The sequence below is a fragment of the Xiphias gladius genome, chromosome 16 (assembly GCF_016859285.1).
Source record: "Xiphias gladius isolate SHS-SW01 ecotype Sanya breed wild chromosome 16, ASM1685928v1, whole genome shotgun sequence".
Classification (NCBI taxonomy): domain Eukaryota; kingdom Metazoa; phylum Chordata; class Actinopteri; order Istiophoriformes; family Xiphiidae; genus Xiphias; species Xiphias gladius.
Genome location: NC_053415.1, coordinates 17,507,367 through 17,533,686, shown reverse-complemented (window position 1 = coordinate 17,533,686; position 26,320 = coordinate 17,507,367). Strand labels below are relative to the sequence as shown.

General features: G+C 41.2%; 1 protein-coding gene across 1 annotated transcript in view; it reads left to right on the top strand.

Moving 5' to 3' along the window:
* The window catches only part of col4a1 (collagen, type IV, alpha 1), a 43,567-nt gene that overhangs the window by 15,503 nt on the left and 1,744 nt on the right, over nucleotides 1-26,320 (top strand). The window contains exons 2-51 of the mRNA XM_040148579.1: nucleotides 3,555-3,608; nucleotides 6,204-6,293; nucleotides 6,641-6,685; nucleotides 6,822-6,866; nucleotides 7,157-7,219; nucleotides 7,357-7,410; nucleotides 7,776-7,802; nucleotides 7,939-8,013; nucleotides 8,144-8,206; nucleotides 8,442-8,477; nucleotides 8,596-8,634; nucleotides 9,756-9,851; nucleotides 9,986-10,021; nucleotides 10,129-10,188; nucleotides 11,301-11,336; nucleotides 11,441-11,485; nucleotides 11,597-11,629; nucleotides 12,941-13,001; nucleotides 13,120-13,155; nucleotides 13,276-13,422; nucleotides 13,594-13,677; nucleotides 13,920-14,003; nucleotides 14,264-14,334; nucleotides 14,484-14,675; nucleotides 15,178-15,346; nucleotides 15,523-15,615; nucleotides 15,935-16,039; nucleotides 16,212-16,309; nucleotides 16,625-16,775; nucleotides 16,901-17,014; nucleotides 18,422-18,589; nucleotides 19,525-19,614; nucleotides 19,723-19,875; nucleotides 20,009-20,107; nucleotides 20,326-20,415; nucleotides 20,719-20,858; nucleotides 21,452-21,578; nucleotides 21,702-21,782; nucleotides 22,219-22,317; nucleotides 22,749-22,799; nucleotides 22,886-23,071; nucleotides 23,250-23,383; nucleotides 23,504-23,576; nucleotides 23,674-23,745; nucleotides 23,941-24,069; nucleotides 24,189-24,287; nucleotides 24,368-24,580; nucleotides 24,700-24,877; nucleotides 24,981-25,095; nucleotides 25,824-25,996. Coding sequence (XP_040004513.1) covers nucleotides 3,555-3,608; nucleotides 6,204-6,293; nucleotides 6,641-6,685; nucleotides 6,822-6,866; nucleotides 7,157-7,219; nucleotides 7,357-7,410; nucleotides 7,776-7,802; nucleotides 7,939-8,013; nucleotides 8,144-8,206; nucleotides 8,442-8,477; nucleotides 8,596-8,634; nucleotides 9,756-9,851; nucleotides 9,986-10,021; nucleotides 10,129-10,188; nucleotides 11,301-11,336; nucleotides 11,441-11,485; nucleotides 11,597-11,629; nucleotides 12,941-13,001; nucleotides 13,120-13,155; nucleotides 13,276-13,422; nucleotides 13,594-13,677; nucleotides 13,920-14,003; nucleotides 14,264-14,334; nucleotides 14,484-14,675; nucleotides 15,178-15,346; nucleotides 15,523-15,615; nucleotides 15,935-16,039; nucleotides 16,212-16,309; nucleotides 16,625-16,775; nucleotides 16,901-17,014; nucleotides 18,422-18,589; nucleotides 19,525-19,614; nucleotides 19,723-19,875; nucleotides 20,009-20,107; nucleotides 20,326-20,415; nucleotides 20,719-20,858; nucleotides 21,452-21,578; nucleotides 21,702-21,782; nucleotides 22,219-22,317; nucleotides 22,749-22,799; nucleotides 22,886-23,071; nucleotides 23,250-23,383; nucleotides 23,504-23,576; nucleotides 23,674-23,745; nucleotides 23,941-24,069; nucleotides 24,189-24,287; nucleotides 24,368-24,580; nucleotides 24,700-24,877; nucleotides 24,981-25,095; nucleotides 25,824-25,996 — 4,772 coding nt within the window. The remainder of the gene's footprint in view (nucleotides 1-3,554; nucleotides 3,609-6,203; nucleotides 6,294-6,640; nucleotides 6,686-6,821; nucleotides 6,867-7,156; nucleotides 7,220-7,356; nucleotides 7,411-7,775; nucleotides 7,803-7,938; nucleotides 8,014-8,143; nucleotides 8,207-8,441; nucleotides 8,478-8,595; nucleotides 8,635-9,755; nucleotides 9,852-9,985; nucleotides 10,022-10,128; nucleotides 10,189-11,300; nucleotides 11,337-11,440; nucleotides 11,486-11,596; nucleotides 11,630-12,940; nucleotides 13,002-13,119; nucleotides 13,156-13,275; nucleotides 13,423-13,593; nucleotides 13,678-13,919; nucleotides 14,004-14,263; nucleotides 14,335-14,483; nucleotides 14,676-15,177; nucleotides 15,347-15,522; nucleotides 15,616-15,934; nucleotides 16,040-16,211; nucleotides 16,310-16,624; nucleotides 16,776-16,900; nucleotides 17,015-18,421; nucleotides 18,590-19,524; nucleotides 19,615-19,722; nucleotides 19,876-20,008; nucleotides 20,108-20,325; nucleotides 20,416-20,718; nucleotides 20,859-21,451; nucleotides 21,579-21,701; nucleotides 21,783-22,218; nucleotides 22,318-22,748; nucleotides 22,800-22,885; nucleotides 23,072-23,249; nucleotides 23,384-23,503; nucleotides 23,577-23,673; nucleotides 23,746-23,940; nucleotides 24,070-24,188; nucleotides 24,288-24,367; nucleotides 24,581-24,699; nucleotides 24,878-24,980; nucleotides 25,096-25,823; nucleotides 25,997-26,320) is intronic.

Below are 26,320 nucleotides of genomic sequence, written 5' to 3'. Positions count from 1 at the left end.
GGATCTCGTTATGCAACATCTATATCTATCTATCTATACACTCACTCATCGTTTACATTAAGAGTGTCTGTGTTAACATTGGGAATCTCTGGACCACTGTCTCTTGCTGGCAGAGGCCAGTAATCTCGAGAGCAAACATTACTCATCACTTCCTCTTTCCGGAGCTCATTACACTGCAGGACTTACGCATCTAATGATGTCAGACGTATCAAGCGAGTGTTTTTGAAACATCAGGCCTTGCGGGATGAGGCTTGAACTGACGTCAGCCCCAGAACCTCTGACACATAACACAGAGCACTGAGATTTAACAGTCCACATTATGAAGGCCTGTGAACGTGGCTCTGCGTACCAGGCACAAATCTTTATAGTTACACCAACCCCATCCTCTTCTTCTGTTAGCATTTTATGTGTTTCCCTGCCAGCTCTAGCCTCAGTAAACGACACGCCAACAGATTGTCATATACACACAATTATGTTAAGGCACTGTTTTGCACTGCAACCAGTAAATGTAAACACTCTTCAAGCATATGTCATGTTGATTTTTCGGAGTTTGGTGACATCCAGGCCTGCCATCCAGACTTAGGAATGACGTAAACACTTGTCCAGAGACACGTGAGGCTGTCTGCCGGAGAGGTATACTGGCTCTGATACAGTTTCTTCAGAGACTCACCAGCCACTGTATATTCAGAGGGGACATCAACACTCATCACTGTAGAGCCTCAGGGTTCTGCTCAGTCTGTTTGCTCTGTGGAATATCATGCCGTCCCGGCAGAGTATTGTCATCTTAATCTCTTCTTTTCTCAGTCTCTGGGTCCAACAAAATCCCACATGTGCACACCCTGTACTGTGCTGGTAATCTGTACCACAATGTAGAATACTCAATACCAAGTAAAGATAGAGCATTTAAAATATAACTTCAGTAAAAGTTTAGTCTTTCTGAATAAATGGAGTGTAAGTATCAAAAGTAAAAGTACTCATTTTGTAGAGTGAACTAGGGAGGCTATCATCCACCTTTCACATCTGTGATGTAGAAATCGTATTTATGTTAGAAATGGTTCTATGGCTTGTGGTATAGCAAGATAGTGATGGCCCTCACTATGCTATATATCGGAGGATCTGTATGATAAGACCCCTCTTAAGATCCCTCTTTCCAGCAAAGCCCAGATACCAAATCAGGCAGTCATCCACTTCGAGGCTGCAAGACTCATTAGCAAGATGTTCTTTGTGCAGATGACAGTTGAGTCTTTGTACCATCGCTCCCATCTGGTGTTTGGGTTTATGACGACGAATAACGGACATAGAGGGAAAACAAACAGGAGAAATCAAAGAAAGGCTACTTTGATCTACCTGCAGATTACTGTGCCGTGTTTGAAGATCCAGCAGTAGACATCACAGCGTGTTGGCGTTTCATCACACACCCAAGCGCACACAGTGTCCTCATTGTTCATGTCAGTTTGAGGCTTGGATTCCCTGGTCATGCCCGCCAACATGCAGGAATGTCTGCTCAGTTCAGTTGTGTCTTAAAGAGGACAACAAAAACTGCGGACGAAGAAAAAAAAAATCTGAGACAGACAGGGAGCAACAGGTGAATGAGGGAATACTTAAGCAATACCTAAGCAGGAGCAGCTGTGATTTACTTATTGGTGCTGACAATATGCAAGCATGTTCCCTCATTGCATTAGCGTGCCTTAACTCCCTTGGTGAATAGTCCAAAAAAATCATGTTATTCCAGCACCAGGAGCTCTTAATACTGCGAGCCTGCAGATTTGTCATAATAAAATGCACATGTGCTCCATTCTCAGAGTCAATATTCCTTCTCTGCTGTTTGTCTTATGACACTAACCTGATCTGAAGCAGGTGTTCCTAAAGTTTTCCTGTGGCATGACAGAAAAAAAAAAACAATAAAGGAACCAGAAGTGCAGAAGTGAGATAGACTGAATTAGAGGTGTGTGAGAGAGCAGAAATGGGAAATGACATACTGTAGCAGGCCACACACATCCAGTACAGTGCAAATAGAGGAGAACAAGTGCACTGGGACAGGGTGTGGGCAGTGGGGGCTCAAGATCCTGGGAGTGAAGTCTGTTTCCCGTGGTTTCCCATGGTTTTCAGCCCACATAATGATTCAGTTATCAGGAATGTTGGAGAGTATTGCGTGTAACAAAGCAGACATGGAATAAATTTGGTTAGGATAATGAATTAAAGAAAATATAGAATTAAGAATGACATAAGTATGAAATGTCAGATTTAGAAGGTTGGGAAGGGATCAAGGTGAGTGGTAATCGAGCCATTTATTGGTTCTGTGTGTGTGAACAAGAGACAGGCAGACAGAAATATTTGGGCAGCGTAGCTGTGCACTCTGTGCCCAAGCCGGCAAAGCCTGTCCAAAGCCCTGACAAGATTTTGGCTGGACGCCTTGCACATGATTCTAGCAACAGCTGGAAGATGGAGGGAAAAGTAGGAGAGGAGCTATGGAGGAGAGAGCCAAGGCAATGAAGACTAGTTCCCAGGCTCGAGCCTCTGGAGACCCCAGAAGAGAGGAAGTGGGCGGAGGGTGTGGGGGACGAAACCAGCTGCATTGATGTCCTTCTGCCTACAATAGTGCTTCAAAGTTGATCAGTGACCCCTTAATACGGCTTAAGAGTAACCTGATTACAAGAAATAAAGCCTTTCTCCATTTTCAACATCATCAGTAAAATTAAAGCTGCTATAGTTGATATATGGATGTTACCAATGGATCAAATAACTAGCTGTTTGTGAACAGGGTTGCTTGTAGTGAGAAACACAGATAATTATCACCTAAATCTTTGTTAGCATCTTTCAGCTAATTGTTTTGGTTTTATGGCCTGCAACTTTACTGTTTTTGTTCAGTAAATGCTCTCATCAGCATCATCAGACATAGCTGGTAGCTGTTTTCAGCAAAATAAACCTACTGTATGCTACGTTAAAACTAGGGGGTGAAAACATCTCAAGCATACAGATATATATATGTAAATAAATTGATGTTTCCTAACACATTTGTCATATCAACCTAAAAGTGATAAATTGTCAATGTTGTGTTTACAGCTTGTTTTCGCTGCCCCCTAGTGGCAAAAAAAAATCAGTAATTGCAGGTTTACTATGCAACTGACTTCCAGAGTGGTGGTGAAGAAATCATCCTTTTACTTGTCTGTGTTTTTTAAATCAGATTTCACTCTTTCTGATTTACCAATGCTCATCAGTAGGGACAGATAAGCAATGCTTGCTTGAAAGTACTGCAGGAGTCTGTCTGGCTGCTCACTGTTGTGACTTACAGCGTCAGTGGAATATCCACGATCCATCTGACAGGGGCAGGACCCTAACATGCTATAAAAGAATGGAGGGATTGTAGCACACTGTACATATCTCATGGGTGTCATCACATGCCCCTCAGCAGGTGTCTGTTATATTGTCCAGCTGATACACACTATCTTCATTTGAGCTCTTCTGTTCTCGTCAAACACAAACTTATGCTTTTTCTCTTTTTTTTGTCATCCAAGTGATGGATCATTTATTTTTACTTTTCTCTTCATCCTCAGGGTTGCGGGCCTTCTTGTGGAAAATGTGACTGCAGTGGTGTGAAAGGAGCAAAGGTGAGAATTCTGTTTATGATTGATTTGCCAGTTTCACTAACCGTCAAATCCTAATTTCCTTTTTCACTTATTTGATATTAAGCATATACTGTAGGTCAGTTGGTTGAAGTGCAGGCTTGTAAGCTTATAGCAGGCCGAAGCAGCTGTGACAGTGCTCGCTATGTTCTGACTAATGGGGTCAGCTCAGTGGGACTGACTGTAGCTGGGTCTGGGTGGAAAAGTAATGGATGGGGCTCAGTCACGGACCAGGATGGGAACAAAGATCAGTTTCAATTAGAGCGTATCCGGACGCACAGCTGGGCTGCAGGCTTTATTCCCATCAGACTGTTGGAAGCTCTCAGATACAAATGTACAAGTGGTGGGGACACCAGCCATGAACTGGCTGTGAGCCCTTGAGCTGTCAGCACTCTACCATGACTGTTAATCACTGACCTGACACCAAAAGTTGGTATTAACTGGCTTGGGCAAAGATACTTTTACTGTGCCTACATTTTTTTCTCTCCAAGGGTAGCTGCTCTAATGGCAGCAGTAATGGTAAAAACACCAAACCAAATTACAAATGGATATTAAAGGATATGTTTGGAGAAATTCTTTATTTTTATTGTCAACAAATCCCATGAAAAGACCAAAACTAACAATGAATTCGTCTGACTAACAAGCATTGTGTGTGTAGCCACAACATGATGTAGCTTATTCCTCTGTATCAAGACCTCCATTGTTGTCCCAGAACCATTAAAAATACACCAGTGAGCCACACTATTAACTGGGTGACATGTTAATGTATTACAATGAACATTGGCACTGCAGTTTATTTTGAGGCAAACCCAAATCCACCATCTTAAATACTCACAAGAGCAGCAAATCCACAGTGGAAAATAGTCCCCCACTATTTATCCTGTTTGAGTAACATTTGCTAAAAGCTATATTGCCCAGAAAAATATTGTGCTTTTTAAAATATGACACTATATATTTGTGACCCATTCTTAAAGATTACATCTTCAGCACAAATGAATGGGGTTATGGCCGAGTGCCACACACAGGGCAGGTATGTCATTAAGTATTTAGAGCCATGCTAAGACATTGGGGTCACAAAATGATTAACAGGACAGGAACCAGAAAAAACATTATTTCGGCCTCACAAATATATTTTCAGACTTTCCTCTTGTCTTTGCCTTTTTGCAAGTTAATTATGGGATCATTTTAAAATGAAGAAAAAAATCACCCTTTGGTTGAACCGGTCACAACCGGGAGATAATTTGCAAACTGTATCGAGGGGTCACAAGATTCCTTTGTTTTATGTTGTCACAAGCAAAAAATGTTAGGAACCACAGCTTCAAAGACGTTGCAACTAGGTCAATTATTTTGCACTGGTACTTCTGCTGTTTGTGGGTAGCATGTATTATTGGCTCAGTTATATCAAACAACTGCAGAGTGTTGTCTATCCTCTGCAACTCTCTGGCCTTTTATGGCTCATTCTTCCAGCAACAGTAGCCAAACATTCAGCTCAACCAACAACAACAGATGTACTGACTGTGGTCAGTGGATGCCGGCCAATCCACTGTGGATTCAAAGCACCTCTGTGTTTTCTAACTTGCTGAAAGGAACCAAACAGCCTTCCCAAAATCCCCCGTGAGCTTTATTTCTAATGATATCACTTCCTGACGTTTCACAACAGGAATTGCCATGGTAACCCATAGATAATTCCCACGGTTCATAGTGCAGTATATCTCCTCTGAGGGAAGTCAGGTGTGCTGTGATCAGGGAATGGAAATCGATCCTCCATCCCTCTCTCATGTTTGGCAGCTCAGAGCGGGATAGTGGAGATTATTGGAGCATGGCTTTCCCTCATGACACAATGCTACTGTCTAGTGGCAGGGAGTGGAAACAACACGTCTGAATCTTTCTGGGTCAATTGTAGGTCATTGTGAAGGACACAGAAGAGGATTGGATGTGACCAGTATTTGTTTTTATTGTTTTCAAAACATTGCAAATAAAGAGTATGAAAAAACAGAGCCATGTGAGCCTTCATAATGGATTAAATTGAAATTAAGTCCAATTTTAAATTAGGATCATGTGTGTAGAAACATTCTTTTCTTGTATGTTTATTTCAATAAACATATGTTTATTTCATATAGACTTGATGTGTTTTCCCATCATATCTATTTATTTTACAGTGATGGAGGATTACATTTCATAAGCTCTTGGGTAAATGATCCCAATTAAGTGGGTGAAATATACATATTTGAATGCATTTGACCTGATCTTAAAAAAGTGTTTAAACTTGGTTTAGATATAAGGATGTGTTTGTTCTGGGAAAGTTTACGTTCATCGCAGAGTGTTTGAATGTTAGAGTCAAAGTAATGTAATTACAACCATGGATACATGCGCAGTAAGACTGTCAAAATGCCATTTAATACTTCTGTATTCCCATTAAAGTTGCTTTGTGTGTCAAATTCATTACAGATAATTTTATTAAATCATAAAATGTCTTGAAATCTGTTTTAAAAACTGTTTCCACATTAGTATCTAAAATTCCTCCCCTTCTAGTCTAAGTTAATATAAAGATTTTTGTCCTAACCAATCTGTGCATCACAGGGTGAGCGGGGATTTCCTGGTCTTCAAGGTAATATGGGATTCCCAGGGATGCAGGGACCTGAGGGGCCTCCAGGGCCAATGGGCCACAAGGCTAGTACACACCCACACACACAAGTTAAAATGAATAACCTCAAATAACTTTGGGTGGATATAATATTTGTCCCCCAGTCCAGACATGTGACACTGTGAACAAATTGTATTGCAATAGAGAATAAATATATGGCGGACACACACTCACACACACACGACTGCAGCAGGGATTACTAAAGTTTAGAGAAACCAAAACAAAGTTTCCTGATTTGTTTAAGAAATGAATACAACTGATTCTGCAACATTTCCATATTTGTCATTTTTTAAGACAGTAGGCTGACCTTATGGCTTGTTAGAAATAAACTTTCTGTGTTATGATGATCATGATGTCAATTGTCTCCTCTTAGGGAGATCTGGGTGAACCTGGGGCTCCTGGACTGAAAGGAGTGAGGGTAAGTAACCAACCATCATAATTAGGGTACGGTATGATATGATTTGAGAGAGACTTCTATTTCACAAATAATTGCTTATGTTTAAGCTGTTGTATCGTCACAAGACAGTAACGCTGATTTGGTTGTGATCTTACAGGGTCCCCCTGGTCTGCCAGGTTTCCCAGGAAACCCAGGACAACCAGTAAGTTCCTTTGATCTGCCTCCAAGCCTCACTTCCTGCAGCAAGCCAGTAAATTCTCCACCATAACAGCAAGAGTGTGGTCTAACATACGATCACCCTCTAAAAGTAATAGCCTCTAAATAACATGGTTTTAGATTATGTTGTCAGTTTTCTGTATTTTAATTTTGGATGCTGTGTGAGAGGAATTTAGTGGTTACAGCAGGGCAGAATCGTCAAGAAGCTGGGCAGACCTTGTCAATGTGTCACTGCAAATGGTCACAAATGGTCTATTTGTGTGCTCCCGCTCTTAGGGCATCAATGGACACGATGGCCCACCAGGTCCACCAGGTATCCCAGGATGCAATGGGACTAAAGTAAGCCACTTCTGAAAGTTCTAAAATCAGATTTGTTTGTTGTTTGCCGAGATTTCGTGTCCATCCCCGATACTTTATTTTGTTTAATAACCTGAAGACTGTTTGTCTCTTCTGACATTATTGTATGTGTGTTTCAGGGAGATATGGGAAGGGATGGCAGTCCTGGTTTTCCTGGTCTTCAAGGACCTCCAGTAAGCAAGCTCGACTCGCATGATAATCAACCACCCCAATGACTAGCATAGACTTCAGTTATTGCTACTGACCTGTAAAAAACATTGCGAAAACTATTAAAAAATTCGAGGAAAGCTTCCGTGTTTTCACTCTGACTGCCCAACGTTTTTGGGAATGGTCCAGTAGGTTTGGGGAAAGTCTCCTTAGTCCATACAGGATTATATTAAACAACTGAAATTCAAACATCACAACCGTAACATTAGAATTACAAGATTTCTACGTGACTTAGCAATATGTTAACTAGGCAGTATCTCAGATTGTAAATATTCATCCTGCCAGTATATGCCACACGTATAGATCTCTTTCCACTGTCCTCTCTCCTCAGGGCATCCCAGGATTTCCTGGAATGAAGGTGAGCTAAAATTTATGAAGCTTTAACATCTTATATGTAAATAAGTTTGTCAAAAAATAAAGGAATGTCCCAGTTTTCCAATATTATGAGACACATTTGTTCTACGAAACATTTATTTTTGTTATGTCTCCTACAGGGTGACCCTGGTGGTGTGATTGGGATTGATATCCAGAAGGGAGAAAGAGGATTCCCTGGCAATCCTGGATTACCTGTACGTTGTGTGTTTGTTTGCGTGTGTGTGTTCTTGAAGATGTATACATGTCTTAAATTCTGTGCGTTGACAGAAAAAGTAACAAACTGAGACAATGCAAGTTCCTTCCACACACCTCTTTCTCCCGCAGGGATCAATTGGACCTCCTGGACCTACCGGACCTCCAGGACTTCGTGGCTATCATGGACCCAAAGTGAGTTAATCCTACACAGTGGGCAGTTTATCCTCCTACGCAGTCTATTATTACTTTTATGAGTCAAAGGAATTATACTGGAAAGAGCACAAATTTGAAAGAACAAACTCTGTAGATACTGAACTTTTATGACCTGGCGGATAGATGATAATCAGATGCTTTGTCAATGTTCATCAGTTAGATACCGTATTGGTAATAACAGTTTGTCTGACTGATTGATAATTGTGTTTGGCAGGGTGATCCTGGCCCTCCTGGCCCTCCAGGAGAGAAGGTGAGACCAATCATACATTCAATAATTTTTACAATTATAAAAAAAAGTCCACCATCCTCTGACTTAATCATCCTGCTGAGGTGTCATAGGAACCTTTTTTTTTTTTACTTCCCTTTAGGGTGACAAGCTGGCTTTTGTGAGTGAGAAAGGAGAAAAGGTGAGACCTTTAATGTTTTTATACCCCAATGCAAAAACAGCACTTCAGTTCAGTAATAACGTGGTCAGATTGCAATACTATCTTTCTTACAATATGTGTTTTCAAGTGAGAAATAATTGCATTTCAACTAAAGTTCTGATGGTATTATCCTAAAACAAACAAGGGGAAATCAAAATAGGAAAGAAACAGGAATTTAAGAATTAGTTTATGATAATTACTCATGAAACTGTCCTGGGATTTTCTTTTGATTGTGAAGGCATTACACTGATATTAGACAGATATTAGACATCATTTGTACAGGCAAGACTATAGAAAATCAACTTTAGAGAAAAGACCTGCACACTGACCTCAAACTCTACATATATTTAAATGGACAACATTTCAGTCCCATCTGGATCACTACTCTAATATTATCTCATGATAACTAGCATTTTAACCAATTACTACACTGGTATTAATCTCTTTTCATCAATAACCGGATTATTTTGAGGTCTGCCAGTTGTCTCTCCATTATTAGCATGGTATTCTAAAATTCTAACTTTGAGCTGGTTTACCTGAATGTTTATAAGAAAACTGAAACTCTGGTATTGCCAAGATTTTCTCATGGTTATTATAATATTACCCAGTTATTATCTCTGTAACTACCTAGATATTACACCGTTAGTCCCTGGTTAATACTGAACTGTAATGTGAAGCACTACTCCTGTTACATGTGCAGTGTAATATTAGCCCTATAAATGATTTTAAATATTTTAAGAGAAATTCGAAAATGTTGCCTTTCGTCTGTGTCCTTTGAAAAACATTCATGTCCAAAATATCAACTTTTCATGAGCTAAGAAAACAGCCCCATTTTCAGCTTTGTGACTGCATTTCAAGATTGCCCAATCGGTTTTTTAAATGCTTTATTTAGCTTAAGAGGTAAGAGAATTTTCTCAACCCATCAAGGAACACTTAACTGTTCAGTTTATCTGAACAAATGTAAATCCGCATTTTTTGGACACATTTTGTTTTCACTGGATGATTTACTTTTTTATTTAAGTTTGGGACTAATTGTTGACGCGCTGCTCTTGTGAAAATGTATTTGGCTGTGGCTGTCGTTGATTGTTGCCGTCTCCCTGCAGGGTGAGCCAGGATTTCGTGGCCCACCCGGTCCCCCTGGACCTCCATCAATGGGTGTGGAAGGAGGACATACCACAGTACATATACCTGGACCACCGGTACTCCCTCAGTTATTTATAAACTGTGCTATTTTTATTTACAAATCAATCATTATATGTCTATTTATAAAGAGACTGATAAAAGATGGCTGGGATTCTGTATTAATTCCTGAACGTGTTTTTTGTTCCTGAAGGGAGACAGAGGACTTCCTGGAGAGAAAGGAGATAAAGTTAGTATTTTGCATTCAAGTGTTGAGGTTTATTACTTACATTACTGTGCACACAGGCTGTTTTTTTCAACTTTCTACTGTTTTGAGACACCTGATTTCCTTTGCAGGGCTTTTGCATCCCGTATCTCGATGGCATGAAAGGTGAACCCGGCCCGCCTGGACCAAGAGTAAGTAGCAACAAGACAGGGTCAAAACCTAGTATATAGCTGGACCGCCCTTTATCTGTTTGCCTCTCTCCTACTCTCTGTGCTCACATATAAAGTAATTTAATACAGCTGAATTCCCAATAAAGCTGTTCTCATTTACGTGTTTGTCTGTTTCTGTAAGTATGAAAATATTGACTCAAACGGGGCCCATTAAGACTACACGTTAACCAGCAGTCACTTACAAGACATTTCCCTGCTGCGGCTCTGTACTGCTATAATCGTTATTTTATAACCGCAATGTCATCTGACAAAATCACCATACACATACGCTAAAGACAACGGCTGTGCTCTGATTTTGGTTATATTTACTTGTAAAATTATCACTCACAGAGGAAGTTAGAAGTTCAGTCGGGTCTGTGTCAGCTATCAGTCAGCACGATGACGAGTCAATTGAATGAGATACATAGAGAGGTGCACCTGTGGAGGGAAAGCCTGACCTCACGCTCACAGGACAATAATGGCAACTCACTTCAAGGGAAAGTAGCTAAGGTTTTTCCAAAAGGTCATTAGATTTGTCACTAGGCGCTTTTGTGAAAAAAAGGAACTAAAACGGGGTGAAAAGTTGGCAAATCTAGTGACAAAGGCGCTAAGTTGGCAACACTGATGACGCAGTAGAATCTGTTTGTGCCAATTCATTTTGAAAGAGCAATGACCAATGGTGTAACTTCAGCACTTAGTCACACCGCATTCGGCTGACCAGTGGTGTAACTTTATCACCCAATCAGTCAGTCAGTCACTGACATTCATGTTTGTAGGGCTGGCCCTGCTGTTGCGGTCAAGCCAAAGATATGTCTACATAAAAATACATATGTATACTGTAATGGCATGGTAAATGAAGACAGAAGTTCAGCATCAGTTCTTTATGCAGAATCTTCAAAAGTTAGATTGTGTCAAGGTAACAAGCTTTTTTTATAATGTGTCATTACAAACAACTGCAAACTTGTTTTACTTACATTTCTTTTTGTGCCCACTTTGAGCTTATACAGATTCAGTTATATATATCACTCTCTTTATTGTTAATGACTGTGACTACAAAATGAATCAAAGCGAGTGTCTGTCTCTATGATTTTTAGGGTAAACCTGGCAAGGATGGAGAGGGTGGGCCAAAGGTAACAATAACTTACTGTGTTATCCATCTACTCTGCTTTCCAACTGTTGTTTTCTTTCATATTATAAAATATTTATGACTAAAGTACTACATATATTCATACAGGGAGAAAAAGGCTTTCCAGGAATTCCTGGAAACATTGGTTCCCAGGTAACTAATGCACCTTTTATTTATTCTACATATATTCAAGGCTTCAATCAGAAACTTAAATTATGTTGGAGGTGTGATGATCAGACAGGCTATTTTTTTCCCTTCTTTCAGGGTGAAAAAGGAGAAAAAGGACCACCAGGTTTTGTAAGTGATGTATCTCTCCTCCCGCTTTTCTAGTTACTTCTATATATAATTCTCTTTCTTTCTCTCTCACCCACTCACTCTCCGTCCCAACAGCTACAAAGAGGATGAATTCTAAAAGCTACCAGCAGATGTCACCACATATTCATTTAGTTAGAATGTGAGAGAACGTTAAATGGGCAATCCACTGATTTTACCACTGTATGATGTCTTCTATGACTGGTCTGAGAAAATTACATTGAATTGCATTACTTGTGTCAGGCCAATAGCTTCTACTGAGAACATCAAGGTCAGACTCTTGGTATTGTATCTGTAAAATGCGGGGAATTTAAAAACCTGAGGAGGAGTTTGCACACAAACTACTTTCAGCAAAAAACTACGGTTACACTCAAATTACATATCGTGGGTTTTTGAAGGCCGATTCTGTTTTTTTTTACACCAAATATATTTCCGTTTGACATTTTTAGGCCACAAACAATGGATTAAATTAACATATAACAAAGGATTCTGTATTTTCACTTCCGTCATGTAGAAAAGTATAATTTGTAGAAATTATAACAGTTGTAATTATAGTAAACCAAATTCACTGAGTAGCGCCAGAAGAATTATGACTCCTGCCCTGAGTATTTCACCCTTTTTATTTCTTATTTGAGTAATCTCGGGGTTAGGTATGGAAACCACAGAGTTTGGCAGTACAAACTATTTTTAAAGATGTGTGGATTTACAAAGAGGGGAGGATCTAACAAAAGATTCTACCGAGTTACATTACGGGAAATGCAGGATCCAGAATTAAAGAAGCTTGACCTATACGAGAGACTTAAAAAGCAACTCAACACGGCCCAATTTTGTTTTTTTACAGACCATACTTCTCAGGGCACTCATACACATTTACGAGTGATCCTGGTTGTGGTGAGAGGTAAAACAGACCTGAAATGTTCAATCAGAGAGGAAAATGAGCGAAACATTGCTTTTCAGCCTGGTGTTAAGTTACGCTTTAAGGTCATCATTTCTTGGCCTCTGCTACTTCGATTTTAACCATTTTGTTCATCTGTCTCTCGCAAGACCCCCAGCTTTATGGAATTGCAATTCTATATTTCTGCCCTTTAAATTGGAGATTAATGGCAAAATCTATTCTAGTCAGTGAGACACTGAGGAATGCAATCCCACCAAGGATTATTTGTTGTTTTAAGAGTTATTTAAACACAAATCATTTCAGCAGTCAACTGATCTGAGTTAAGATAGATCAGTGTAACTTAAACATTAATCTTATAAAATGGACATGCATCCTTAATCTTTGTAATTATATCATTTTAGGTTAATGGTGCCCCTGGTCCTCCTGGTCCTCCTGGTTTCCCAGGGTTACAAGGAGAAAAAGGTAAAATTAAGCCATAGTAGGCCACATGTTCATACTATATGTGGACACATACACATAAACACCTACCTCAGTTCCCACAATATCCTTTTTTCTTCATTTGTTTCTTCTTGATCTACAGGTTTTCCTGGGCCTCAGGGAGAGGCAGGTCCACCAGGTAAGACATCATAATATTTCTTATGTAATATAACCACACTGTCTGATGGGCTGCATATATCAATCAGACACATGCTAATCTGAATAATCCACTTACTTTGGCTTTCTTCCTGTACCTCAGGCCGCCACACTGAAGGGCCTCGAGGAGAGAAGGGTGAGAAGGGAGACGAGGGTGTGAAAGGAGACAGGGGTATAGAAGGAGAGTCTCTGGTTGGACCTCCAGGACAACCAGGGGTCACTGGACCCCCTGGACCCCCAGGACTCCCAAGTACGTCTCATCTTTAAATGCTACAATCATTTGAGTAACTGACAATAAGGGGACATGTACATAAAGCGTGTATTTACAGATGTTTAAATAACCTAATGTGTGTGTTCATGTGTTTCTGTGTGTGCGTATTGGATGCGTACGTTGTGTATGTGCTATGACCTGGCTGCACAGTCGACGATAATGACTGTAACATCGAGAAAGGCTCTCCTGGCCCACCTGGACCTCCAGGGTTACAAGGGGAAGTGGGACAGAAAGGCAAGAATGAACACAATTACTGCTGATTAACACAAGTGATCAAATAATTAATAAATTCAAATTTTACGTTTCTGTCTTTGAGATGTAGTGAGAGATTTGAGGGTACATATGTACTACTAGGAACACCACTCACATGAGTATCCAAGGAACTTTTATGTTTTGCATCAGTACTACAGCTGGACTACACATGAGGACATTAACACGATTTTTTTTTAAAATGAAGTTACTGTACCTCCTATTAGGTGACAAAGGAGATACCTGTGTTCAGTGTGAATCTTTTGGCCCACCTGGATTACCTGGTCCCCAGGGGCCTAAAGGAGAGCATGGTGAGTGAATCTGCTCCATTCAAATGACTTAGCCTAAAAATTTGGACCATGAGCTAAAATTGTCATTCTACTGGACACTCTGCTACATTTTGTAACTTACATTCTAGATATGTGAGTATTTGAATATTTATAATATGCCATTGTACAAACACAACCATTTCACTATTATCTTATTCTACCTCTTTTTCCTGTGTATTGACACACACTATGATGAGCATTGAATTAGTTAAGGATGTACAATGTCCATCTTCACCTGGCAGGACCTCCTGGGCCAGTAGGAAGCAAAGGAGAAAAGGGTCAATCTGGTGCTCCTGGACAACCTGGAAGACCTGTGAGTAGAATAATATCTGAGACACTTTTGACAAGATCGTAGCTGAATGTTTTCACAGTTTCACTGAGGAAAATCGAGCACGAGAAAGATATCGGGATATGCCACTGATATGTTCTTCAGTGCACAACACATTTTTTTGACCTCTGCAGGGTATTCAAGGAACTCCTGGGTTGATGGGGGCTCCTGGGGCTATTGGTGAGCCCGGGGACATTTTCATAGCTCCTGGTCTGAAGGGAGACAAAGGTCTTCCTGGTCCTGCTGGTTCACCAGGGCAACCAGGATTGGATGGACAGCCAGGGATTGATGGCCTCCCCGGTATACCTGGCCTCAAAGGAGAACCTGTAAGTTTTTGTGTGTGGTTTGTATGATGAGACAATCTCTCAGGATATCAGGAAAGCCTGAGCTCCACTAGTAGAGCAAATGATTGAACCGCCTGTCAAATGATAATGGATGACTTTGAAAGGACCAGCCTGTACAAAAAAAAAGTAAACACAATAGGCAACTTAACTTTTAAAACCCTTTGCTGCAAGTGAAAGTTCACTTAAAGATGCCATATTCAGTACTGGTTATATTAACAATGGAAAGTATGACTAAAGCTCAGCTAAAAGAGAGTGACTATTAGACTGTTCATTAAATGCCCTGAAACATGAGTCTAAATGAATGGTAATGTTGCTCAATGTCTGCTTGGTATGTAAATAAGCAACTGTTCAACTTTATGAAGATATGATACAGTATGTCAGTGTTGTGTTAGCCAAAAAATCAATAATTGTGGTTTTAATTTATTGGCAGCCTTTTTAAAAACAAAGTAAATCAGACATCCCTTTTCTTTAATCTCGCTTTCAGGCCAAAGAGGGCATTAAGGGTGAGCGTGGACCAGGTGGGGATCCTGGTCTTATTGGGCCCCCGGGAGAGAGGGGTCCCCCTGGTCTGCCAGGCATTGGTCAACCGGGAGAAAGTGGAGAGAAAGGCAGTCAAGGGAGACCAGGACTTCCTGGAACTCCCGGACAACCTGGTAGGCGTGTGATCTGCGCAGATATTGTTAAAGAAATGCACTCATATAGTCAAAGAGATCTCATATTAAACTATATCTCAACATTGCGTCTTAAACTCTGTAAACAGACACAGGTTCTGCACACGCACACCTATAATATATTTGTTCATTGATAACACATACCTTGCGTCCATCAGGTGCCAAAGGTGAGCCAGGTGTAGGTATAAGCACTCCAGGTCCTCAGGGAGTACCTGGACCACGAGGAGAAACTGGCAGACCTGGACTTCAAGGTGAGCAACACCATAGTTGGAATGTTTTCATTTATACTCCCCTCCAAAAAAATCCATTTAAAATATGTCTCTTGATGATGAATCAGTGAGCTAAATGTTGTCTTTGATCATTGAAATAACATTAAAATCAGGGATGAGGAACAAAGTATCATTATCTAATTAACAAAAAATATATATTTATTCATATTTATTCATAATATAATATATTATACATATTGTTCATATTAACATACATACACACATATTATTCACATATATGTGAAGATTGTTAGCAATTAGTCCTAGATTAGTTTAATATACAAAATCATGCTTGTTGCAGGGGATAGAGGCCCGGTGGGAGACTCAGGGTTGCCAGGTTTCCCTGGACAGAAGGGTGAACAAGGACCCCCTGGAATTGGTTTTCCAGGCCCAACGGGTCAAAAAGGTGAGTCACTCCATGCTGACCCCATTCTTCCTCCTCCTGCATGCATCACAGACATTCCATACATACTTACAGATTCTTAAAGAAAATGTAAAAACAGGCTATACATAATACAGTACATGTACATGAACAGAACAACACAGAATCCGTGTAATGATTTTGTCCATGTTTCCAGGAATCAGTGGAATTCCAGGAGCTCCAGGATTAAAAGGAGAGCCAGGAAGACCAGGACAGAGTGGCTTGACTGGACAACCTGGTCTACTTGGACAAAAAGTGCGTATTTGTCTGCATGCATTTATCAATTAGTAATTGCAATTATATTCTAAATATAGTGTCAAACATGGTGGAAAGGACTCAACAAGGGACCTGAATCATCTCAGTTTTTGTAATGGAAAATGTGCAACTTCCAACTAGCAAAACAAACGCATTAGTCCTACAGCTTTATTGCCATACAATAACATTAAAATCCAAACACCACAACTACAGTATTGTCTATTTTGTGAACAATGAAAGAATGAAATGTCAACGTAAAAAACACTACTGTCAAGAGATGATATGCAAATCAGTGCTTATTTGTACACATTGCAGGGTGAACCAGGACAGGGTCTTCCAGGCCCAAAAGGTTCGCAGGGCCTCCCAGGACTTCCTGGCTTCCAGGGAGAGAAGGGTAACATTGGGCTTCCTGGTATTCCTGGAAGGGAGGGCGAGACAGGACCACCAGGACCTCAGGGAATCAAAGGTACTACCAGACAGTTACAATGACTCTGGTGTGAAGTCTCGTTAGATTTAGTCTATGCCATAGAGGTAAAAGTTATATTTTCTCTACCAAGCACAACACTCTTTTTCTTTGATCTTTAAAATTAGGTGGCGTGGGACCCCCAGGGCCTCCTGGATTGGTTGGCTTACCAGGTGCACCAGGAAAAGGCTCACCTGGAGCTCCCGGACCACAGGGACCAACTGGAGAGCCTGGACCACACGGTGAGCGCATACTTAACATCCAAACATATAGGCCTTTCTCACAGGAACGATTTTACACCACAGGTGTAAATCATATGGTTAATGATGGCTGAATTCTTTATAGCTCTTTCAGTTTCAGGATCCTGGTATTGTGCTCGCATAGACACTTGAATAGAACACAGCCATTGTAATGTTATTAGTAACAACTGTGATTTTCCTAATATTACAAGTAAAAATGTCTGTTGTCAGACTGTAATTGATATTCTTGATTTCCTACCCCTGACTGTCAGTTGATGTTATGGAAATCGCTAAAATATGTATTTGTATGTGTGCATGTTGAACAGGTAATGACGGTCTAAAGGGAGAAAAGGGCTTCCCTGGTCCTCCTGGTCTGGACATGCCAGGACCTCAGGGAGAAAAGGACCAGGAAGCCCTTTTCTCCCTTTGGAGCCGTCATTACCTGTTCCATGCACACATACAAATACATATTTTTAGCGATTTCCACTGTTTATCAGAAATGAAAAATTACCTGTGGTGCTAAATCATATGGTGTGATGGCTGAATTCTTTTATAGCTCTTTCGGTTCAGGATCTGGTGTTGTGCTCGCCGAACTGCTTGAATAGAACACAGCCATTGTAATATTGGTAACAGCTGTGATTTTCCTAATATTACTAGTAAAATGTCTGTTGTCAGACTGTAATTGATATTCTTGATTTCCTACCCTGACTGTCAGTTGATGTTATGGAAATCGCTAAAATATGCTGTTTGTATGTGCATGTTGAACAGGTAATGACGGTCTAAAAGGGAGAAAAGGGCTTACAGATTATACTGGCATGTCAGACCACCAGGACCTCAGGGAATCAAAGGTACTACCAGACAGTTACAATGACTCTGGTGTGAAGTCTCGTTAGATTTAGTCTATGCCATAGAGGTAAAAGTTATATTTTCTCTACCAAGCACAACACTCTTTTTCTTTGATCTTTAAAATTAGGTGGCGTGGGACCCCCAGGGCCTCCTGGATTGGTTGGCTTACCAGGTGCCCCAGGAAAAGGCTCACCTGGAGCTCCCGGACCACAGGGACCAACTGGAGAGCCTGGACCACACGGTGAGCGCATACTTAACATCCAAACATATAGGCCTTTCTCACAGGAACGATTTTACACCACAGGTGTAAATCATATGGATAATGATGGCTGAATTCTTTTTAGCTCTTTCAGTTTCAGGATCCTGGTATTGTGCTCGCATAGACACTTGAATAGAACACAGCCATTGTAATGTTATTAGTAACAACTGTGATTTTCCTAATATTACAAGTAAAAATGTCTGTTGTCAGACTGTAATTGATATTCTTGATTTCCTACCCCTGACTGTCAGTTGATGTTATGGAAATCGCTAAAATATGTATTTGTATGTGTGCATGTTGAACAGGTAATGACGGTCTAAAGGGAGAAAAGGGCTTCCCTGGTCCTCCTGGTCTGGACATGCCAGGACCTCAGGGAGAAAAGGGAATCCCCGGATTCCCAGGACCCACAGGCTCTAAAGGGTTGCCAGGGCCTCCAGGTTTACCAGGCAGGGATGGGCTGATAGGAAACCAAGGTGAGATGGACAAACACCAAACACATTCACAAGAGAAAAAAAAATCAAACTAAAAACTTTCAGTGATGTGGGTTCTTTGCTGTCTCTGGGTGTTTCTGTGTTTCTTGTAGTGTTTTCTTGTTTTGTTGTTGTTGCACTTACACATCAGATAAAGGCCAGTCCCAAAAAAGTCAACATAATGTATATTTCAACCACATGATTTCATTCAGTGGTCATGTAATCAATGCAGCTAGTGTCATCTTCACCATTTTGTTGCTCTGAGTTTCTATTTTTATCAGAAATACAGGACTTTATCAGCTGAAGTAATTTCCATGCATTTACTTTGCCATGTGTTCGCTTGGTGTTAAGCTCTTGTTGATGAAACTTAACAGGTCCTGTACATGTTTCACATTAAAAGCCTTCAAAGTAAGGGAAGGATTATGTCCTTTGAGCTGCTGTTAGGCTTTTATCGTGAAACATCTCGGCAGGAAGTGTTAAGTTTCAGTGGCAGAAGTTTCAAGCCAAACAAAAGTACAGCAAAGTAGTGGGAGTTATTTAGTGAATGAGAAAAGCATTGTTGTTATAAAGAGAAACTTAGTGAGCGTGACAAGACTTTATGACCCATCATAAGCATGTTTTAAATAAGGACTTTGTCCTTTCTGCGGATGAGGTACTAATGCAGAATTTACTTTATGTCTTTATTTCTTTTTGCATTTTCAATACACACATTAATCTTACCACTAAGTGGCAGTGAGGTATAAAGTTGTGTATTCATCCTACCATTCAATTTGAAATGGGGAAGGAGAAGGGTTGACTTTTAGCTGAAAAAAAATCCTCCACTTGTATAGTACTGAGGAGGCTGCATTGGATGTATTTTTTAGACCACTGACTCCTCTAGCTTTTTAATCTCTTTTTTTAGTTACAATAATCTCAGTGTGTTTGTGTTTGTTTTCCAGGTCCTAAAGGTGAAATGGGGGTCATTGGGACACCAGGAATACCGGGTTTTCCCGGACGACCTGGCACACCTGGATCTCCTGGTCTGAGAGGTGAGGAAGACCAAATGGTGAAAATTATTTATAGTCTTACAGTGTCAGCTTTTTTTTTCATAATTATCAGCAGCAATAACAGTGTGTCTTTCCCACCATCTGTCTCAGGTGATCCCGGTATTACTGGACCAAGAGGTGATATTGGAGAGCCTGGACCTAAAGGAGAAAGGGGAGAACCAGGGCTTCAGGGACCTCCTGGGAACATGAGCAAAGTCGACATGGAGCACATGAAGGGGGAGAAGGGAGACATCGGAGACGCAGGTACAGAACAACTTACTGGCCCTTTGATCTACAAGAGTACATTCATCATCTAGAGATTTACAACAAACAGGCTCCTGGATGATTCTGTATATTGACCCATAGTTTAAGAAATAATATTCAATTATCCTATCAGGTAACCCTGGGGTCACTGGAGAGAAGGGCTACCGTGGAGTTCCTGGAGACCCTGGAATGCCAGGCAAAGATGGAGAGCATGGATTACCTGGACATCCAGGTGACCTACCAGAGCACATGAACAGTATTCTAAAATGTTTTAACCAAAATTAAAGGATATTTAAACCATGTAGACTTCATATGGTAATCATCTCTGTTTATCCTACTCATTTAATTTTACTCTTGTTTTGATCAATTTCCTGCACCTGCTTCATCACCCAATAAAAATGAAGGGAAAGTAAATATTATTAAACATTCAATCTCACTGATATGTCTCAGGTGACAAAGGAGACCCTGGCTTTCCTGGAGAGCCTGGCAGTATGGGACCACCTGGACAGAAGGGCAGCGTAGGAGAGATGGGAATACCAGGTAAAAACACCTAAAATAACCCACACTTCAACCTGCTGCAGTGAAATATGTCTCATATGTGTCATGGAAATGTCAACCAGTGTGATCATGTGCACATGTCCTCAGCATTTTTATCTGTATTACAAACATGACATTCAGTTCTGTAAACACAGAACTATTAACAGTTGTATTGAGAATATTTACGCAATAGAAAAGGTAAAGTTGAAATTTAATTTGTACGAAACACTCTATTTATTGCAAGTTTAATGCAACTCCTTATAAAATAGCTGCATTTTATCTGCTTGTATGTGTGTGCTTGTGCAGGTGGGACTGGTCCAAAAGGTACTAAAGGAGACATTGGTACACCGGGACATCCAGGATTCAGAGGCACAGAAGGACAGAAAGGAGACAGGGGAGCAGCTGGTGAGCCAGGTATCGGGATCCCAGGACATCCAGGAGAAAAGGTAATCCCATGGTTATATAAGCTTGACTGCTCAGCTTCTGTGCACTGAAAATTGACATGAACTCCTCTAGTCAGATTATCAGTACTAAAATTAGGACACTACTTTGAAAAAAAAATGTAACAAGTCAAAAGGCCAAGAATGTGTACATTTAAATATTGGGAGAAAAGATTTCCAAGGAGCTTTCAGTAAGAAACATCAAATACCCACAGTTAAAATTCTATGTTCAGTCATTTGCATCTTTACAGATGTTAATGTGATTTTGAGTTAGGGTTTCTTTCTGTTTCATTTCGGTTCAGTGTAAGTGTGAATGTGACATAATCTACAGACTCGTGACTGTCAATGAAAATCCTAAAATGCTGAAATCCTGAACATTAAATTGAATGCCTGAGATCCTAAAATGTTAGGATTAAAATAATCTAAACTGGTGCCCAACAGAGATGGAATGGGAAACATTTTTTGTCAGTTTTACTTGACTCATATACTGAATACTGTCTTCACACTTTAAACATCTTTTCTGACTCGCTGCTCTCAAGAATCATCAGTACCTACCTGTCTTTACGTAGCATTGCTCTCCATTCCCTCGGCTCTCACAGGGTCAGACAGGCCAGCCAGGATTCCCAGGATCACCGGGAGAGAAGGGTCAGAAGGGTCATGAGGGTATGCCTGGCAAACCAGGAACGCAAGGAGCCAAAGGAGAAAAAGGAACCATCGGGTATCCAGGTCAGATTTCAATCTATGCTGTTACATTGATCCTGTTTGTCTACAAGCAGAACACTTAGTATAGTAATCATATGTTTTGTTTTTCCGTGCGAGTTCTTACGGTGGTGTGTATGTGTTGTACAGGTCAGCCAGGCAGACCAGGTGAAAAGGGTATCCCTGGGCTTCCTGGGTCTGCAGGAGAACCTGGTCATGAAGGCCGGCCTGGTAAGTAACAGGCTTATTTAATCAGCTCGTCAGACCACTGCCCACATATTAGTCACAGCAGATTTAATTAATTTGTTCAAGGTTTGAACACCATTAACTTCACAAAGACAGTGTAAACCTGGTTTTTGTTAAAAGAGTTAAGTCTGAGAAATGATTGAAAACCAAGCTAATCAGTTAGTTGTGAAGAAATCGCAGAAACCCATTTCTATGGATAAATTAGGAGAAACATTCAATATCAACAGAGATGTTTTTAGACAGAGATTAATAACAGCTCAGGGATTGGTGGGCAGTTCAAATCAGATACAGAAATAAATCATACACCTGTCCCAAGCAACTACCTTAGAGTTTCGCTAAAAAACAACAAGTGAAGTGAAAGTTTTGCCTGTGGCACCCTAATACACACTAACAAATAATGTGTAAACTTGTTCTCCTCCAGGTGAAGGCGGCTTGCAGGGACCTCCTGGTCTTCCCGGAGAGAAGGGAGAGCCTGGGGTGGATGGCATCCCTGGATCCTCAGGGGAGAGGGGAGACCCAGGTTAGTGTCAGGGAAGTTAGGAGGAGTCTACACTGCAAGAATTTACTTGTCAGTAACCTGTGATAATGCAATGAGTCTCTCTGCCTGATATATCCTACAGGGTCACTCTGGCTGGGGACACTTAAATTAACCTTCAACCAAACCCTCCCAACCACGAACACCACACACACATTTTAAGACGTTTTCTGGAACATATATTATGGAAGACACAAACTCTTGCTTGAGTAGTCAAACACTACCCGTCAGCTACAATCAGGGGTTCAGGTAGCTCTAATTTAGTAGCAACTAATAACTGCAGACACAGGGCAGGATCTTTAAAGCACTGTAGGTTTTTTTCCTTAGGCATCCCTAACATCTGCAAACCCCTCACTACCAATCAAAACATTAAAGAACATGCCTGTAATGTATTTGTTATCTGTCTTTCTCTGCAGGTTTACCTGGCCTAGGTTTACCCGGGTCACCTGGAGTGCTTGGAAACAAAGGTAAGAGCTATTTCATCACTGATTCATAAAATCCCTCAGTCACTGGAGCTGAACAGAGTTTCAATTGTGTGGCCTTGTGTTTCCAGGTGACAAAGGTAGTCCTGGCTTCCCTGGCACTCCAGGTCAGCCAGGTGTCCCTGGTATCAAAGGCGACAAGGGAATTCCAGGCCAACAGGGGCCACAGGGTGAGCCAGGAGAGAGGGGGATCCAAGGTACTTCTCTAGAGGGCCCTAAGGGAGAAAGGGGAGAAACAGGACAACCTGGAGAAGCAGGTATTGTGGAATACATGAAATGCTATCAATTTATTATGTGCATGAAGACCTGTTTTTCCAAAATATACAAAAGTGCAGTATATAGCAATTGTCAGAAGTGCATAAAAAGAAATACCGTATACATTGTATGTTGTATTCAATAATATCTCCTCATCTTTTTATTGTCTATGTCAAACAGGATCCCCAGGAGCACCAGGGCCTGTTGGTGTGCCAGGCAAACATGGCCAAAAGGGAGAGAAAGGAGATCAGGGTCTCCCTGGTTTCCAGGGAGAGATAGGACATAAGGGTGACTCTGGATCTCCTGGACTTCCTGTATGTCACAAGGCTGTTTTCCATGACTTTATCTTTTTCACTGTACATGTCACACACTAGTTAAGGTTTATTCTGATGAGTGTGTGTGTGTGTGTGTGTGTGTGTGTGTGTGTGTTACAGGGACAAGCTGGCCTGCCAGGTATCGATGGACAGAAGGGAGAGAGGGGATCACAGGGTGTCCCAGGCTTCCCGGGTGAGTACATAGAGTGTAAAATATCGGTGTATATCTATATGTTTTTTATTCAGGTAATTAACAGATAAAACACACTAATTTTAAATACCGACACTAGGTGCAAAGGGTAATGTCGGGGACGGTGGATTCAAAGGAGAGATTGGAGACAGAGGATTCCCAGGAGAAAAAGGTAATACAAGAGCTAAAAACCTTCAGTTTTTGTTCATATTCGAAATTATCACCATTTCCCCAAAATGGATTCATTATGTTATGTAATTCTGTTGTATTCTCATGTCTCTGTTAATTTTATTACTTGATGGCCATTAGCTGCGAAAAATCAGCATGAGTAACAAAAAATATATTCCAATGATATTGCATATTTCAGGTAATGAAGGCCCTCCTGGTCCCCCTGGCCCTCATACCTTCATCAAAGGAGACATCGGGTTCCCAGGAATTCAAGGTCTTCCAGGACCACAGGGGCCGTCTGGGTTCCCTGGACAGAAAGGACAGCAAGGTGACGCTTTGATCAGATGTGCCCCTTCATATACTCTCCTGCAATCCAACAGTTTACTCCTGCTCACCTATGATCTGCATCCATTTTTCTAATTGCTTCATCATTTTTGTTATTTTCAGGTATGACAGGTATTCCAGGGCCAAAAGGTGAAGAAGGCCTCCCTGGATATCATGGTCATCCTGGAGCCAAAGGAGAGGCTGGCCTTCCAGGGCCACAAGGTGAGAGACTGACAAGGAAGAAGGTGTTGGTCAGTTTGTGCTGCCACTTTCATGGCTTATTGAAAACTCTGTATCTTTAGGACCCAGAGGACACCCAGGCCCCCCGGGACCTGATGGTGTTCCAGGTCAAGCGGGTCCACCTGGCCCCTCCTCCATGGATCATGGTTTCCTGGTCACCCGTCACAGCCAATCGGTGGAGGTTCCACTTTGTCCCAAGGGAACCTCTGTCATATATGATGGGTACTCCTTGCTCTACGTACAAGGCAACGAACGGTCTCATGGACAGGACTTAGGTGAGAAAAATAATATGAGAAACAAAGAAAGAAAAGGAAAAAATAAAAGAAAAATTAGATGCAATGCACAAAGGGGGAGTTATTTGAGTTTTTACATTTGTCTTGGGGCCATGTTTTAGGTACGGCAGGCAGCTGTTTAAGAAAGTTCAGCCCCATGCCCTTCCTGTTCTGTAACATCAACAACGTGTGCAACTTTGCCTCTCGTAATGACTACTCCTATTGGCTCACCTCCCCTGAGCCCATGCCCATGAGCATGGCGCCTATCACTGGCCAAAGCATCAAACCCTTCATCAGCAGGTATTTCTACATTTCTGTCCACGCTGTTCTATGTCAGATGTAAACGATGCTTGTGTGACACTCCCATACTGAACCCTTCCCTCTCATCCGTGTGTGTGTACAGGTGTGCTGTGTGTGAAGCCCCAGCCATGGTGATAGCAGTTCACAGTCAGACCATCATGATCCCTCCATGCCCTCACGGCTGGGACTCTCTGTGGATTGGCTACTCCTTTGTAATGGTAAAACAAATAGGATTAGGTCTCATTGTGAGTAAACTGTCTGACACCATGTATCAGCCAGGCCCATGCTGGTGATGACTCCCCACTAAAATCTGAGGAGGATATTTCAGAGAAACTTGAGTCAAAGTATTGATAATTTATAGCGAATGATTATACAGTTAGATTTGGTGGAAAAGGCTCTTTGAGGGAGCACTCAAAGAATCCAAGCGTTAAAAACATACATGGACATTAGGTCTTAGTTTAATCTAAAATGCCAAAAAAAACATGAAAATAAGGAGGCGGTTGGGGTGGTGGAGGAGGTGCGTTGGAATAGAGTATAAGCACAGTAACTGAGAGTAGTGTTAGATTATAATGGCTGTGCTGTACGCCTGCATGAATATGACTGCACATTACTAGTCAGCTGATATCCACACAGCTGGTGAATCAGCCAATGATTGTGAAGAATGAATGAAACAGATGATGCCAATCACAGGCAAGGGCAACTTTAGCTCTCTGACTAAACAACAAAATTCTCCATTATTGTGCTGACTAAGTTTTTGCCTACCAACAGGATCAAGCTGAATGCTTTTGGTGTTGGCTCAGTACTCATTATGATAACTACAGTTTTGTTCATTTTTGTAGAACAAAAATCACATCTCAATCCAATCCGAACGCTCTCATTCAGACTGTGTTACAGCGGAAAATGCCCTTTTTCATTTGACTACATTATATTGTGTCTTTTTCTGTAGCACACCAGCGCTGGTGCTGAGGGTTCAGGCCAGGCTCTGGCCTCTCCTGGTTCCTGTCTGGAGGAATTCCGCAGTGCTCCATTCATCGAGTGTCACGGGCGTGGAACCTGCAACTACTACGCCAACTCCTATAGCTTCTGGCTTGCCACCATCGAAGACAATGAGATGTTTACGTAAGGCAGAGACAGTCGCACTCAGACATTGTATTTATTTATTTTCCCTGTTTCTAGTTAGAGAATTACTTGACACACCCTGAAAATCTAGTTTTACTGACTTCCAGTGGTGTAACTGCTCACCTTGCTGCAGTGATGTAGGGGTGTACTCCAGGACACCATTACGTTACTGTTTGGTGTGGTTACAGGTGCAACAAAGCACACTGTTGACTACGCCCAGCCATACCCTTCAGTCATGCAGGGTGTGGTCAGAGTTGAAAAATGGCTTGAAATAGCATGGCAACACAGGATGGATCTCTGACGTTTTTTTCTCTACTTCTTTTC